The 13734-nt window shown below is 37.8% G+C and overlaps 1 protein-coding gene across 5 annotated transcripts in view; it reads left to right on the top strand.

The window, feature by feature from the left end:
• Nucleotides 1–7432: 7432 nt before the first annotated feature.
• The window catches only part of AXDND1 (axonemal dynein light chain domain containing 1), a 119461-nt gene continuing 113159 nt past the window's right edge, over nt 7433–13734 (top strand). For 3 of the 5 annotated variants that reach the window (XM_045547254.1, XM_045547253.1, XM_045547255.1), the window contains exons 1-3: nt 7433–9679; nt 11070–11242; nt 11675–11778. In XM_045547254.1, the coding sequence (XP_045403210.1) occupies nt 9583–9679; nt 11070–11242; nt 11675–11778 (374 nt within the window). In that variant the 5' untranslated portion in view covers nt 7433–9582. The remainder of the gene's footprint in view (nt 9680–11069; nt 11243–11674; nt 11779–13734) is intronic. The other 2 variants (XM_045547251.1, XM_045547252.1) reach the window with 2 other exon arrangements.

Raw genomic sequence — 13734 nt, 5'->3', positions numbered from 1 at the left:
GCCCGGGTAAAAGAGCGAGACAATGTCTCCAAAAAAAAAAAAAAAAGAAAGAAATTGTTTAAGTACCTCTGACTTACAATTTTTTTTCATGAACACTGTTGGAACATATGCTAATTAAACATGCAATTGGGGAAGAAAAGAAAAGAATGTGCCATAATTTTTGCTATTTCCAGTAGAAAGAGAAAATATTTTCTAAAGATAATCTTGTTATACATCCTATTTTATAATTTTTTGCAAAAAAAGTTCAGTTCTACTGAGTTTTTACCTTGTTTTCTCTGTAGGTCATGAATTCTGTGAAGCAAAAAGATGCCTTTCACCTTGAATTCTTAAGTTTATGTCAATAATATTATATATTGAGGGGATCAGAAGTAGGAAGGGAAAAAGAAAGAAGTAGCACAGGAAAAAGAAAAATATTTCCTCTTATAACTTCCAAAGTAATTTTTAAAAAAGATTTGTAGAGTCAATCATGTGTTTAAGTTATTTTGTTTATCATAGAACTTAATGTAAAAGATGTTTTTTTAACTGTAAGGTAGTAAGTTCTTTGAAGTTATTTAGAAGTATCCTTTAGAACAATTATTATCTAAAAAATATGGCTTATCTTGAATTATTCTGCAGACAAGTGAGTCTGTAACATGTAAGTATTAATTATCTCCGTTAATATTAATGTGATCATTAAGGATCCAGAAGCTGGCTTCTGCATTTGCTCAATTATTATACTTTTAACAGTAATAGTTTTTAGGTGAAACAAATTAATATGTGATTGCTTTTAAGGAAATGTACTCAATTATGCAATATTTCCATTTTATAAGATGCCCATTACTAATACAGTGTGGTGTGAAATTATTTTGTTTGTATATATGAGGTGTGATTATCTTTGTGAAGATTCAGCATTGCAAAGGATGTCACAGGCTGACCTTGTGGTTCTGTTTTCCACCCAAAGAAGTGAGACTTATGAATCATTCAAATGGTTATTATTACTTGGAGCAGCCACTGTTTAGAATTTGTTTTAAAGTCAGTTTTGAATCTCATAAGAAGGTAAGTAGAGTTTCTTAATAGTCACATCCTAATTTGAGCCACAAGTACCTAGCTTAATCACCTATTTCATTCACCATCCTTGATCCAGATGAGTTTAAGCAGATTTCAAATCTCAAATTCAACTTCAGCAAACACAAGGATACCTCAAAGGAGGTTACTTGTAAACAGGTATTCCACGTGTTCCCAAGCAGTGATGTTCTGCATGACAGGACTGTAATTGTAATGGAGCCATAACCTCTTAACTAGACTGCTTTAATAAAGCTTGTCATTTCTGGCATTTTCCTTAAATATTAAAATGAATCAATCACTTGAATGTAAAACTCCATTTTAAAGATAATGAGAACAGATTGGTCTATGACATGGTTATGAATAAGCCAATCTTTCAAAGCAAGACAATGGAATTCCTAGGTTTATATTTCTAAGAAGTACTATAAATGTGTACTCTTATGAGAGGACTTCGTTTTTCTGTTGTGTTTCTGAATACTGTATTTGTTGGACTGATCAAGGCTATTTTTTAAAAAGCTCTCCACTTCCCTTTATTATTATTATTGATTTTTCTGCTCTAGATTTACAACAAATGATATGTAGAACTGTAGACTGTTTAGAATGCTAAGACTATCCTAAGAAACTTTCAAAAACATGTAACACTTAAGAAATGGCCACTTTCTGAAACTGGTTTGATAGCCATGATTGCTGTCTGCTTTTAGCAAAAGTCTTTTCTTCAAACCATCTTTACACTATTTAAACAAATAAAAAAAACTAATACCCCTTGCTAATGTGTTTCAGGAAAATTGATTTATTTTTCCCTATTTTGCTAATAGTGAAAATTATTTTCAATTACAGGTTGATACTTTTTGTCTTCTGAAAAGTAATGAGCTTAGAATTTCTTTTCTGTATTAATGATAGTAACCATGATTTGTGGTGTGTATTATCCAACAGAACAACTAAGTAGTATGTGTTTCCCTTTCTCATTGCCTCTCTGTCTTGATCTTCTAGTACCTTTTGTATGTGGGACAAATTTGTTAAGATGCTTTTATTCTCAATCCTGGATAATGAAGCAAAATGGAATTTTGTTTTGTTCTTTGGTAGATTAATGTGCTGTAAATGCCCAGGTAAAGCTGCTTGCTTCATGTTGTAATTTAATTAGAAAACAGGCTGCTTTTAACTTGTCAGTAACCATAATGTTTGGAAGCAAAAGGAGTGGGGAAAATGTTTTGTCCTTTTTCAATTGTTGCAAGGTAAAAGTGGGTGATAAAACAGGGTAAGAAAGTGTGATGTATAAATAATCTATATTGGCAAATATAAGTTATGTTGTAGAACTAATTCATTTAGTATAGACAATTTTCATTGTAATTTAAAAATACTTGCCTGAAAAATGGAACCTTGAAGTCTTATAGAAAACATAACATCATGTATTTAAAAGTTGGTCATTTGGACTGCATAGCCTAAAAAGATATAATTTGTTAATTGCTGAAAGGTCTTTTGTGCAAAAAAAAAGGTTTTGTATGGGTATAAGTACTTTTGAGCAAATTCATTTGTGTGGGGGAAAAATAATGAAGGTAAAACAACTCTGTAGTATTGAGGTGGCCTGACAGTGCAGTAGTTTAAACTTTTGGGTTAGTTATGGAACTATTTTTTAAAATATTACACTTAAGCCCAGCCCATAAAACAGATAAAATATAGCTACTTTTGGTCAAGATAGTGATAGGGGGCCTGAAGCCCTTCTTGCTTGGTATACCCATTCTCACCCCCAAAATATCCAGTTCAAAAAATTACTGGTGCAGTCAAAAGAGCATGGGCTTTTGATTAAGATAGCTCCACATTTACTAGCAATGTGACGTTGGGCAAAATTGCCTAATTTATCAGAGCCACAGTTTTCCTCATCTGTAAAATGGGGGTAATAACTACCTCATAGGATTGTTGCAAAGCACTAGCCCTGGCAGAATAGGGCCTATTTTCTTAGCCTCCATATCCTAAACCTTAATCCTCATTATCTGTCTCGTTGGTATCTTTTAAAAATGTGAATGTCTCAAATGCTGCACACTTCCAAGAATATATACTTTTAAATGGACTCTCAGGATGATATAAATTGGAATTGCACCTTGATATAATAGGCTATCCCACAATGGGATTTACCTAGTCATTTTTAACAAGATTGTTAAAGGAACTCACTCATGTTGCCATCTTTCCAAAATTACTTTCACCTTTATCTGCTTTGGCATTAGGGCAGGGTAGCAAGCTTCTAAAAAGAAATAGATTTCTGCTGTTACCTAGGTTTTTAAGTCAAGTGTGTAGAACTAGTGTGTATGCTTAAGTTTTAGAATTTATGGAGGGTATGGAAACTAATGAGGCCTTATTTCTGCCAGTATAAAGAGAATGCTTATATTAATAATTTTGGAAGGCAGAATAGATTTCTTAATGGAAGATCGTTCATACTTTTGTTACAAAGTTTAAGTGACATGCTTACTAATCTTGGGCAAAATTTCATGTAATTTATGTAATACCATATATTACATAATGCTATATATAATATGTGTGTGTGTGTGTGTGTGTGTGTGTATACACACACTGGCAGTCCCCAGTCTTTTTGGCACCAGGGACTGGTTTCACAGAAGACAATGTTTCCATGGATGGGGGGGGTGGTTTGAGGATGATTCGAGCGCATTACATTTATTGTGCAGTCAAACTTCTCTGCTAATGATAATCTGTATTTGCAGCCACTCCCCAGCACTAGCATCATTGCTTCAGCTCCACCTCAGGTCATCAGACATTAGATTCTCATCAGGAGCCGCAACCTAGATCCCTCGTATGTGCAGTGTACAGTCGGGTTTGTTCTCATGTGAGAATCCAGTGTCACCACTGATCTGACAGGAGGCGGAGTTTATGTGGTGATGCAAGCAGTGGGGAGCGGCAGTGAATACAGATGAAGCTTTGCTCACTGGCCTCCTGCTGGCCTCCTGCTGTGCAGCTCCGTTCCTAACAGGCCACTGACCGGTACCAGTCCACAGCCCAGGGGTTGGGGACAGCAGATATACACTATACATATAGTCAAAGTAAGATCTGTCTCGGATATTGTTTTATATATATCTTTAGGCTTTATGTTTATGTCTGAAACTGAAGGAACTGGAACATAAAAGTTTTGAGGAATAAAATGAATGTTCTGAATGAAGCTTATATAAGGATTTGTTAACATCATTAAAGTTTTTATCAGGTAATACAGTGTTGAAACCCTTTGTTGAAATAAAATGTTACATATAAGCCCAGTTTCAAGAGAAGATTAAAAAATAGCTGCTCTGGGTGAAACAGGGAGAGAGTAGTGCCTTTTTCCACCCTAAATTTAATGCCTTGTTTGAAAATCAGTAGACAATAATAATAATAAAATTGATAAGCTTAAGGTTAGGAGGAGACCTGTGTAACCTATACAGTCTACTAAATCCTTAGTAAAGTTTCCCTTTTTTGCATAAAATATAAAGACTGTAATAACTAATTTGGACTTGAGAAACTGGGTTAATTTCAGAAGTGATGTAGTTTACAAAAAAACCCACCTCAAACTGCCTCTTTACTTTTATTTTCTTAAGTGCTCTCTTATTTATAGTAATACATTCACATTTCTGCTGTCAGTAAGCCCTTCTCAATGGAGTGCTAAACTTTAAGCTAGTACATAGTATACCATGCCTTGTGGTGTTGTGTTTTTCTTAATGAAGCAGTAGCTATACTTTGTTTTAAATAACTTTGAAACAGGCAGTTCATGTACCCAGTCATGCACCCTCTCATTTAGAGATAGTTTGATTCCCGTGTGCAGATGTGCCAGTTCTTGGGTGGGAAGAGAGCTGAACCCCCATTCGAGGCTCTGCCATTGGGATAGAGCAGCACCTTCCTGTGCCTGCACCTCTCTAGTCTGTATGTTAGTCCATAGTGTTCTGAGAGCAACAGGAAGGTCACATAAATCTGAAGTTGTTTTTAAAGGTTTTCATTTTAATTAAAGATATCTTTTCTAATTCATTCTTGTTTGCTGTTTTCCTGAATTCCTATTCTGTCCTGCAAACCTTGTTTGTCTAATCACAGTGGGTCCCAATACTTTGATTAGTATGTATTGTATTAGCATTAACTTAAACATTTTTAAATTTCTATACACACAAAGTGGCAAATTACTGTATATATGAAGAATGTGGTAAATAAATATATTTGAAAAAAAACTTGTAAATTAACTTCAAGTGTATTCAATATTAACTCTGTGGTTCATGTTCATAAATGGTTTTCATCTTAATATCAGGCAGCTTGATAATGTTCAGTATGGCCAAGAGAGAAGGCAAAAAAACTGGACTTTGTTGTCCAGGCTAATGGAGGGGAGCCATGTTACAGATTACAAAGAAATAGTGGGGCCCAGTTTTGACTTTGCACCAAGAAAAGCAGTGACACTGACTCTTCAGCCTCCTTTTAAAACCTGTAAGTGGGTCTAAGGAAGCACTGGCCCCTGCCCCCACTCCAGTGGGTAGAAAAGGACTTTAGGTTTCTAATGAAAGGTAAAAATCTGTTGGCCAGGAAATGTGCCTTTTAAGACAAGACTGGGGGAAACCAGATTTGAAGCAAGATAGGTTGCTTCCACTCTGTTATGGTTGGAATGTGTCCTCTCTTAAAACTCTGGTGTTGCCGCTGTGATAGTATTGAGGTGGGGCCTTTAATAGGTGATTAGGCCATGAGGGCTCCTCCCTCATAAATGGGATTAAGGCCAGCCCTTCACACAGCATTTGGCCCCCTTGCCCTTCCTCCTTCCACCATGTAAGGACAGTGTTCCTCCCCTCCTGAGGATGTGGCTGTCACCAAACAACTGAACCTGCTGGCACCTTGTTCTTGGACTTCTCAGCCTCTAGAGGTGAGAAATTTCTGTTCTTTGTAAATTACCCAGTCTCAGGTATTGTGTTACATATAGCAGCACAAAATGACACCCTCTCTCCGAAGAATCTACTCATAATAGGGACCTATTATGATTGATACTTGTCATTGCAACATTCTTCCCATAAAAGCACATGTTATAGCTACAGTCAAGAAGTAGTACTCTCTAGTTACCATTGATGGCCTATCTATAACCCACCTGGTTCTGCCGTGCAAGAGGAGTAGGAAGGGAGAAATGCCTTCAGAAATTAAATGTACCCCTGTTTCTTGGGCCAATTGGCTATTCATTGCCACTGGGGGCAAAGCCACAGTGACAGTTTTGCTTGATTAATTTATGAAAAGTTTAGGGCCTTGTCCTTTTAGGTTTGGATAGCTTGAATTTGTACTCAACTAAGTTCATGCATCTTAGAAAACTGGCATAACAGTTTGTGAATTTACTGTGAGAAAACACTCATGGAGTAGCATACTCCATGGAGTAGCATACTCAAGATTGGCATGATCATTGTGATTTTGCTCTCTGTATGATGAAGAAGATGTGTTCTTCACAGACTGCATAACATGTGCCAGATGCTGTGCTGTGCACTGAAGATAAATGTGAACAAGACAAAAGCACATTTTTTCTTGTAGGCACACCCGTGTGTGAATCGAATGACACAGAACTAAGTCTGAAGCATCATTTCAGTTTTAGGGATGCCCTTCTTGTGTGGAAGCAATAGTAGAAGCTATTCTTTCCCTTGGGAAGCATTTGGCTGAGCAGTGCCTAGATTTCCTTCTTAGTGTCTCCTTTTAAAAATTTCTAATTGGCACCTTTGTTTTTTAGCGTGTATGTATATATATATATATATATATATATATATATGTATTTAAGATAGTTGCCTCTTGTTTCCACCCTGATGTCTCAAATGGTACTGCAAACTCAGTATGTCCATAAGTCCTACATCTCCTCCAAGCCCCTCCTCTAACCTGGTCTTCCTTCTCTGTTCCCAGTCTCAGTAAAGGGTATGTATCATCACCATACCATTGCACAGGATAGAAAATGAGAAGTAACCTTTCATGTTGTCAATGGAAAAAAGCCAAACTCTGTAAAATAATTTTAAAGAGATTTATTCTGAGCCAAATTTGAGGATCATGACCCACAGCCAAACCCAACAGGCCTTGAGCAAGTGGACTCACTGTGGCTGGGTTACAGTTTGGTTTCATACATTTCAGGGAGACAGGGGTTACGGGTAAAGTCATAAATCAATATGTGGGAGGCATACATTGGTTTGGCCCGAAAAGATGGGCCATCTTTAAGGGGGGGGGTCTTTATAGGTGGGTTTAAAGATTCTTTGGCTTGTAATTGGTTAAGGACATGAAGCTTTGTCTAAAGGCTTGGAATGTTAGCTGGGCATGGTGGTGCATGCCTGTAGTCCCAGCTACTCGGGAGGCTGAGGCAGTAGGATCGCTTAAGCCCAGGAGTTTGAGGTTGCTGTGAGCTAGGCTGACGCCACAGCACTCACTCTAGCCTGGGGAAAAAAAAAAAAGAAAGGCTTGGAATGTTTTAATATAGTTGTTATCAGAGGTAAGCCACCGGACATATATTTATTGTGTAAATTGAGGACCTGTTGGCCACGAGTGGGTCCATTTATTTAGTCAGCCAGTGTGGGGGTGAGCCTTAGAATTTTATTTTTGTTCATAATGTCTTTTTCTTCATACAACAGATCTAATCACTTCCCAAATCCTATAGATTTTACTTTCTGTGTATCTCTTAAATGTGTTCACTTGTTTCTGTTCTATCAATACCCTAAATTTTTTTTTAAAAAACTAGGTTAAGAATACAAAAGATGAGTTACTTCTTCCCATACGTAGAGACTTGATAAGCCATGTATGAACTGGCACTGGAGTTTGTGGACTCTGAAGTTAAGTCTCATGGTTACGGTTCCAACTATAACATGACAGCAGTGAGGAGGGAGAAAGGCAACTTTGGGGAAAATGACCTTCCACCTACCTTTGCATTGCCTTGCTTCTGCTCATCTCTCGTTTTGATGTTTGCCAGTACTTAAAATGAACTGTATGTGTGCTCTATGATGCTTTATGTGTATTTCTTTGAAAAACTAGAGTGATAGGGGAGAGGGCTAAAATGCCCAAAATGTATGACTAGAGGAGTTCAAAGGGAGCAGAAAGATTCTGTTTTTGTTTTGAACACTTTGCCCATATTTCCGTTATTATTCTGGAAACCAGAGCCTTAATTCTGTCAACATAAAACTGAACTATTCAACTGATCTTCAAACATCCTATCGAAGGCTTTTGCCCAGGAACTGGACATGGCACTGAGGAATATGATGACTGAATAGTTTTCTTCCCTTCTGAAATTTATTTTCAAAAGTAAAGGCATCTAAAAGCTAGGATTCCACCGGCGATCCTTATTTGGTGCTAAATCTCTGCCTTATTACGAAATGATCCCGGTGGCAGTTCGGAGCTGGGTCTCACTTCAGTGCCAATAAGCCCATCGAAATCTTTCCTGAGAGCAGGTTTTTTCGTAAGAAGACGTAACGATTTTACCTGAGTTGGTAGCGCCTAACGTGCAATCCTCCTTCCCTGCCTCTACCAAAAACAACAAAACGAAATAAAACTGGCCCCCTGAATGCCTGCCTTTGTTCTCTGGGGAGCGGCGTTTAAGTGTCCCAGGAAGCCGTGATCGAAATGCCAAGGACTGGGACAACTTACGCAACAAGGGAACTCAGAGTTTTTGATTACCCAATTTTCCCTTGAGTTCGGCTTTTAGAAAAACATGCAAAGCAACAAAAATGAGGGATAGATCAATGGAAACAACTCTCAACACATGCTCACATCCCACGGCGCCTCAAGTCGGGCCACAGAAGCGGTCCCTGTGGACAACCTCCGGCCCCGCTGGCGCCTGCGCACTGGCCCCTTCCGCGGCCGGAAGCCCCGGAATCCAGACACTTGGATTCTGTGACAACGGCCCGATCGAACATTTTCTTCTCTATTGCTACTGAACCTATGCTGTGACTTAAAACACATCGAAATTACGAGAGATAGTTTCTTAGCTTTCTCCCTCCTCCGCCGGCACCGCAGAAGGCAGCCCGCATTGAGGGTTTCTTAGGCTCGGGGTCCTGGGTTTCCTTGACGACAAAAAGCGTCCCGGGAAAGGACGAGGTGACCAAAAGCCAGGCGCGAAACACAGTTTGCAGGACAGAGGATTGCAGGTATCCGTTTCTCGTGACTTTTCAGCAAGAAGCGGTGCGAACCCTGCCTAACTCCCGAGTCCATGGAATCGGCGTGCGCGAGAGCGCTGCCTGCAGGGGAGGCCGGGATGGGCCGAGCGGCCGGCGGGCGGCTGTCTGTGGGGCGGCCAAGCGTGTCCTTCCCTGCCCGAGCCCCGGCCCTGACGCACCCGCAGGCTTCGTAGTCGCTTCAGGTGACCTGGGAGAACACAGAGGTCTCTCCAAAGAAGGTAAACCATGCTAGATGAATTCTAAACTGCGATCTGAACACAAGCACGTAATGTGTCTTGCTTTTGGGTAGTTGTTTTTGTTTTGTCTGCAGGACGATGTGGCAGGCTGCAAGTCCCAGTATGGCGCCAATGTGTTTATAAATGAGATTTCTGGAGAAATATTTCAAATTACCAACGAGTGATAAGAGGCATTGTTTATTATGTCTCTCCCGAAAACTCCCTCCAAACGGATAAACTCTGCCTCAACATCTGAGGGCAAAAAGTCAAAAGTATCTGTGGCCAAGGAAGATTCAAGAGGTAAACTTCAAGGATCCCGCAGACATGAACATTCATAGGCATAGACAGAAATCACTATCCATTCACCATTTTTCTTAATCTGAGATTTTAGAACACCTTAATTAGCTGTTTTTTAATACATGTTTAAACAAAACCAAAAGCCATTCCTTTTACAGTGGCTTTGAGTCAGAGACCTGTTTCACTACTCCATGGTGTTTATAGTTTTTTCACATGCTGATGAATTGTATATTGCTTTAAATTCACCCTATTTTAAATACCAATACTTATATGAAACAGCACTGTTTTTTTTGTCTCTGACTTTAAGGAACTTTAAAAACGTAATAGTGGAGGTAAGAGAAACACATGCAATTTAGTACAACATGCCAATTTGTTTTAGTAATTTTTCTAAATGAGAGTAATTCCTTAAGATTTTCATTCATATAGAGATAAATGCAGATCTGTACTAGAATAAGAATCAACTAGTGTTATCCTTACCCCTATTATGCTGAAGCTTTCTAGAGCTTTACCTTCACCTTGTGTTTAGGGGAAATTGTAATGAAGCCCCACCCAACATTTTTTTCCTAGTTTTTTTTTTATCATCCAGAGAGAGAGAGAGAGAGAGAGAGAGAGAGAGAGATTCATTTAGTAATATAAACCATAAGAAGTTTCTATGGCACATGATACTTCCTTACAGAAATAGATGCATACCATATTATGTGAGGGGCATAGATTGAGGACAATGATAACCCAACTCTACTTGACTGACTTCATAGGAGAACTTTTCCTATGTTAGCCCTACAACTCTCCTTTATAACTTCTCTGTTGTAGTTAAGCTGAGTAGAACACTCTTTTTATGGTTCTTACTCCACCAATTTGTTCAGATTGTTCCGCTCTCTTCCTTTCCAACAGTCCCAGTTCCACTTTTACTTTTAAACCCAATTCAGTTCCCTTCCACTCTAAAAATGCGCCAGTTTAATGAAATTCTCACCTTTGAGTTTATGTAAGAAAAATTACTAATTTGACAATTTGGGAGAGAGGAGGTATTTTTTTTTTCTTTCATTTTTTACATCAAAGGGAAAACAGTCATTCATTCCTATCTTAAGGGCATCCCAGTTAACTGAGAAAATGAAGTGAGTTTGATTTTCAACTTTTAATTTGGAATAATGAAGGTTCATCTTTGTACCTGAGTTTTTGAAACTGTATGATGTAATGTGAGTAGAGTGGGCAATATGTGTTATTTCTCTTGACTACATGATGTTCAGTGTTTTAAGTATTATTTGTTACTCTCGTCAACTAGATGCAATGTTTCTCTGTAAGAAACATATAAATGGGATTGATGAGGCAGTCTGGGAAGCTCCATCTAACACCACAAAACTGTAGTAAGAGCTTTTCTTTTCCATTACTTTCTTAGGACTTCCTGAGCTAAGGGAGAAAAAAAATATGGTGGATCGTTCAAAACCCCTTCCTACTTTCCTTCAGAATGAGTTCATTCCTCAGGAAGTTCTTCTTTCTTTGACCTATGCAGCTAATGCTGGTCCTTGTCCTGAAAACATACTGCCTCCTAAGAAAATTAAAACCCCAAAGGTGTGTATATACATATGTAGAGTACTTGGGAACATCTTTTTGGCATCTGGTTCATTAAGTATTTATTGAGCATATGTTACATGTTCCAGATAGCCTTAAAATGTTTGTTAAAGTAATTTCCTAGATTGAAAACTCAAATCTTTTGAATGAATATTTCCAAGACTCTTGAGTATTTCTATTAATCTGTTTTTATGCAGATTTATTAAAATGATCATTACTACTCTCTTAGTCTTACTATTTTTCATTTACTGTAGAATTGTTCTAGTTTTAGTCTTTCTCTGTTGTTGAATAAGAATTCTACTTTCTTTTCTTCCTTAGAGTATCCAAGTGTCCTTAATATAAATATTGTACTTGCTCAAAACTATTAAGAATAGATTTCATTTGATTAGAGCACCCTCTGCTGGATATTCATTTGTTTTTGCTTTTTCCCAGGGTACCCTTCCACGCTCTGTAGACCATGTCTGGCACAACCCTATTAGAAGAAATAAATTTAAATACCTGATTGACCATCCTGTCTCTTTAACAGGAGCTGGAAGGTAAAGAAGGAAGATAGTGGGGGTAGATGCAGATAAATAGAGTTATTGTCTCATTTTGTATGGTTGCTTTGGTGGGGATCAGGATTGGAAAAATCATAGAATCATAGATTATGAAACTTGCAGTACATTTGATGAATTAGAAAACAATCCTAAAGGGCCAAGGGCCATCATTTTGTGTAAGATTATTATCGGTAGGATGGCTATAGGTGCTGGCTTTACATACTTTTGGCTTGTTTAAATTTGTTTTTTGCATGACATTGTATACTTGTCCCTGTCCTCTCCTGTTCCCTATTGTACGCTAGTAAAAGGGGCAAGATCCAACTGGTAAAATCCCTTTAGAGCCTCCTTTATCTATATGTATATCTTTTTGTGTACATTTTAGAAGAAAGAGCAAGGTAACATAACTTCATGATCTGGAAAATCTTGAAAAACAAAAGCTTTAATTCCTGGTTCTTGTCAAAGGGAACCGTTAACTTTTACACTGTTTCAGATCAAATCAGTAAATAATATTTGTTGTTTTTATATTATTTCTAAAAAATATTCTAAATGTCAACATTTCCCTGAGAGGATTGAGAGCTGCTCATTTTCTACATATTGTCCATTAATCGGTTTACTCCATGCATGCCCCTTATTTAAATGTCACTTCTTCTGAAAGAAATGTTTAATATAATGTTTAATATAATATTTGGGTAGGTTATTTAGTCTTTCTGAAGTTCCATTTTCTCATCTATAAAAAGGGAATAATATGCTTGCTCAGTCTTGTGTGCCTCCAATGGACATTGTAAAGCACAAATGAAATAATGGCTGTAAGAGCACTTGTAAATCTATAAAGTGCTATTTAAATATAAGATGTTATTATTCATCTATGTCTCAGTGTAAGAAAAAGTGGCAGAAACTTGTCCTATTAACTTTTATATCCTGGGGCTTTAGTGTTATAAGGTATCTGTACTTTATTTTGTGCCTTCAGATCATGGTTATAATTATTAGTGATAATTAGTAGTTATGAGTTTGAAGTACTTTGAAAAATTAATTAGCTATATCTGAATTTGGCAATAGCTGATATTAAAGTTTTATTGTCAACTGAATTCTGAGTTGGAGTTTTTAAAAATGTGAAGATCAAGCCCTGGCTTGGGTGAGGCAAACAGCATTACATCTTACTAAAATATTTGTACCTCCATAATATCCCAAATAAATTAAAAAAATGTAAAAATCAGGTAGACAGGATAATACCTCCTTCCCCCCTCCCCACCCCCAAACGTCCTCACTGTAACCCCAGAACCTGTGAATACATACCTTACATGGCAAAACGGACTTTGCAAATGTGATAAAGGTTAAGGACCTTGAGATGGAGAGATTATCCTGGATCATCAGGGTAGGCCCAGCCTAATTACCTGAATCTTTAAAAGCCTTGAAAAGGAAGGCAGTCAAGTCGGTCAGAGAGATGAGACAGAAGGAGACAGATTTGAAGTATGAGAGGAGTTCACCCTCCCATTGCTGGCTTTGAAGATGGAGGAAGAGAGAACACAGCCAAGAAATGCAATTGGTCACTAGAAGCTGGGACTTCTTGTGACAACTCAGCTGACAACTATCAAGGAACCAGTGATCTCAGTCCTATAATTGCAAGGAACTGAATTCTGTTAACAACCCGAACGAATGGGATCTTCCTCTAGAGCATCTAGAAAGAAAGACAGCCCTGTCAACACTTTGATTTTAGCCTTGTGAGACCTGTGTTGGACTTCTGACCTTCAAAACTGTAAGATAATAAATTTGTGTTGTTTAAGCTGCTGCTAAGTTTGTGGTGATTTGTTATGGCACCAAGAGAAAACTAATGCACATATGCATAACCACAAGTGTTTGTAACAAGAGGTAACTTGTCTAGCAACTTCAACTATACAGAACCCAGCAGTAAAATACAAAACAACAAAACAAATAACTTCTGAGTAATATTTTTTCATG

The sequence above is a fragment of the Lemur catta genome, chromosome 3 (genome assembly GCF_020740605.2).
Source record: "Lemur catta isolate mLemCat1 chromosome 3, mLemCat1.pri, whole genome shotgun sequence".
NCBI lineage: Eukaryota > Metazoa > Chordata > Mammalia > Primates > Lemuridae > Lemur > Lemur catta.
The sequence above is the reverse complement of the archived record's forward strand: the minus strand, read 5'-3'. Positions and strand labels throughout refer to the sequence as shown.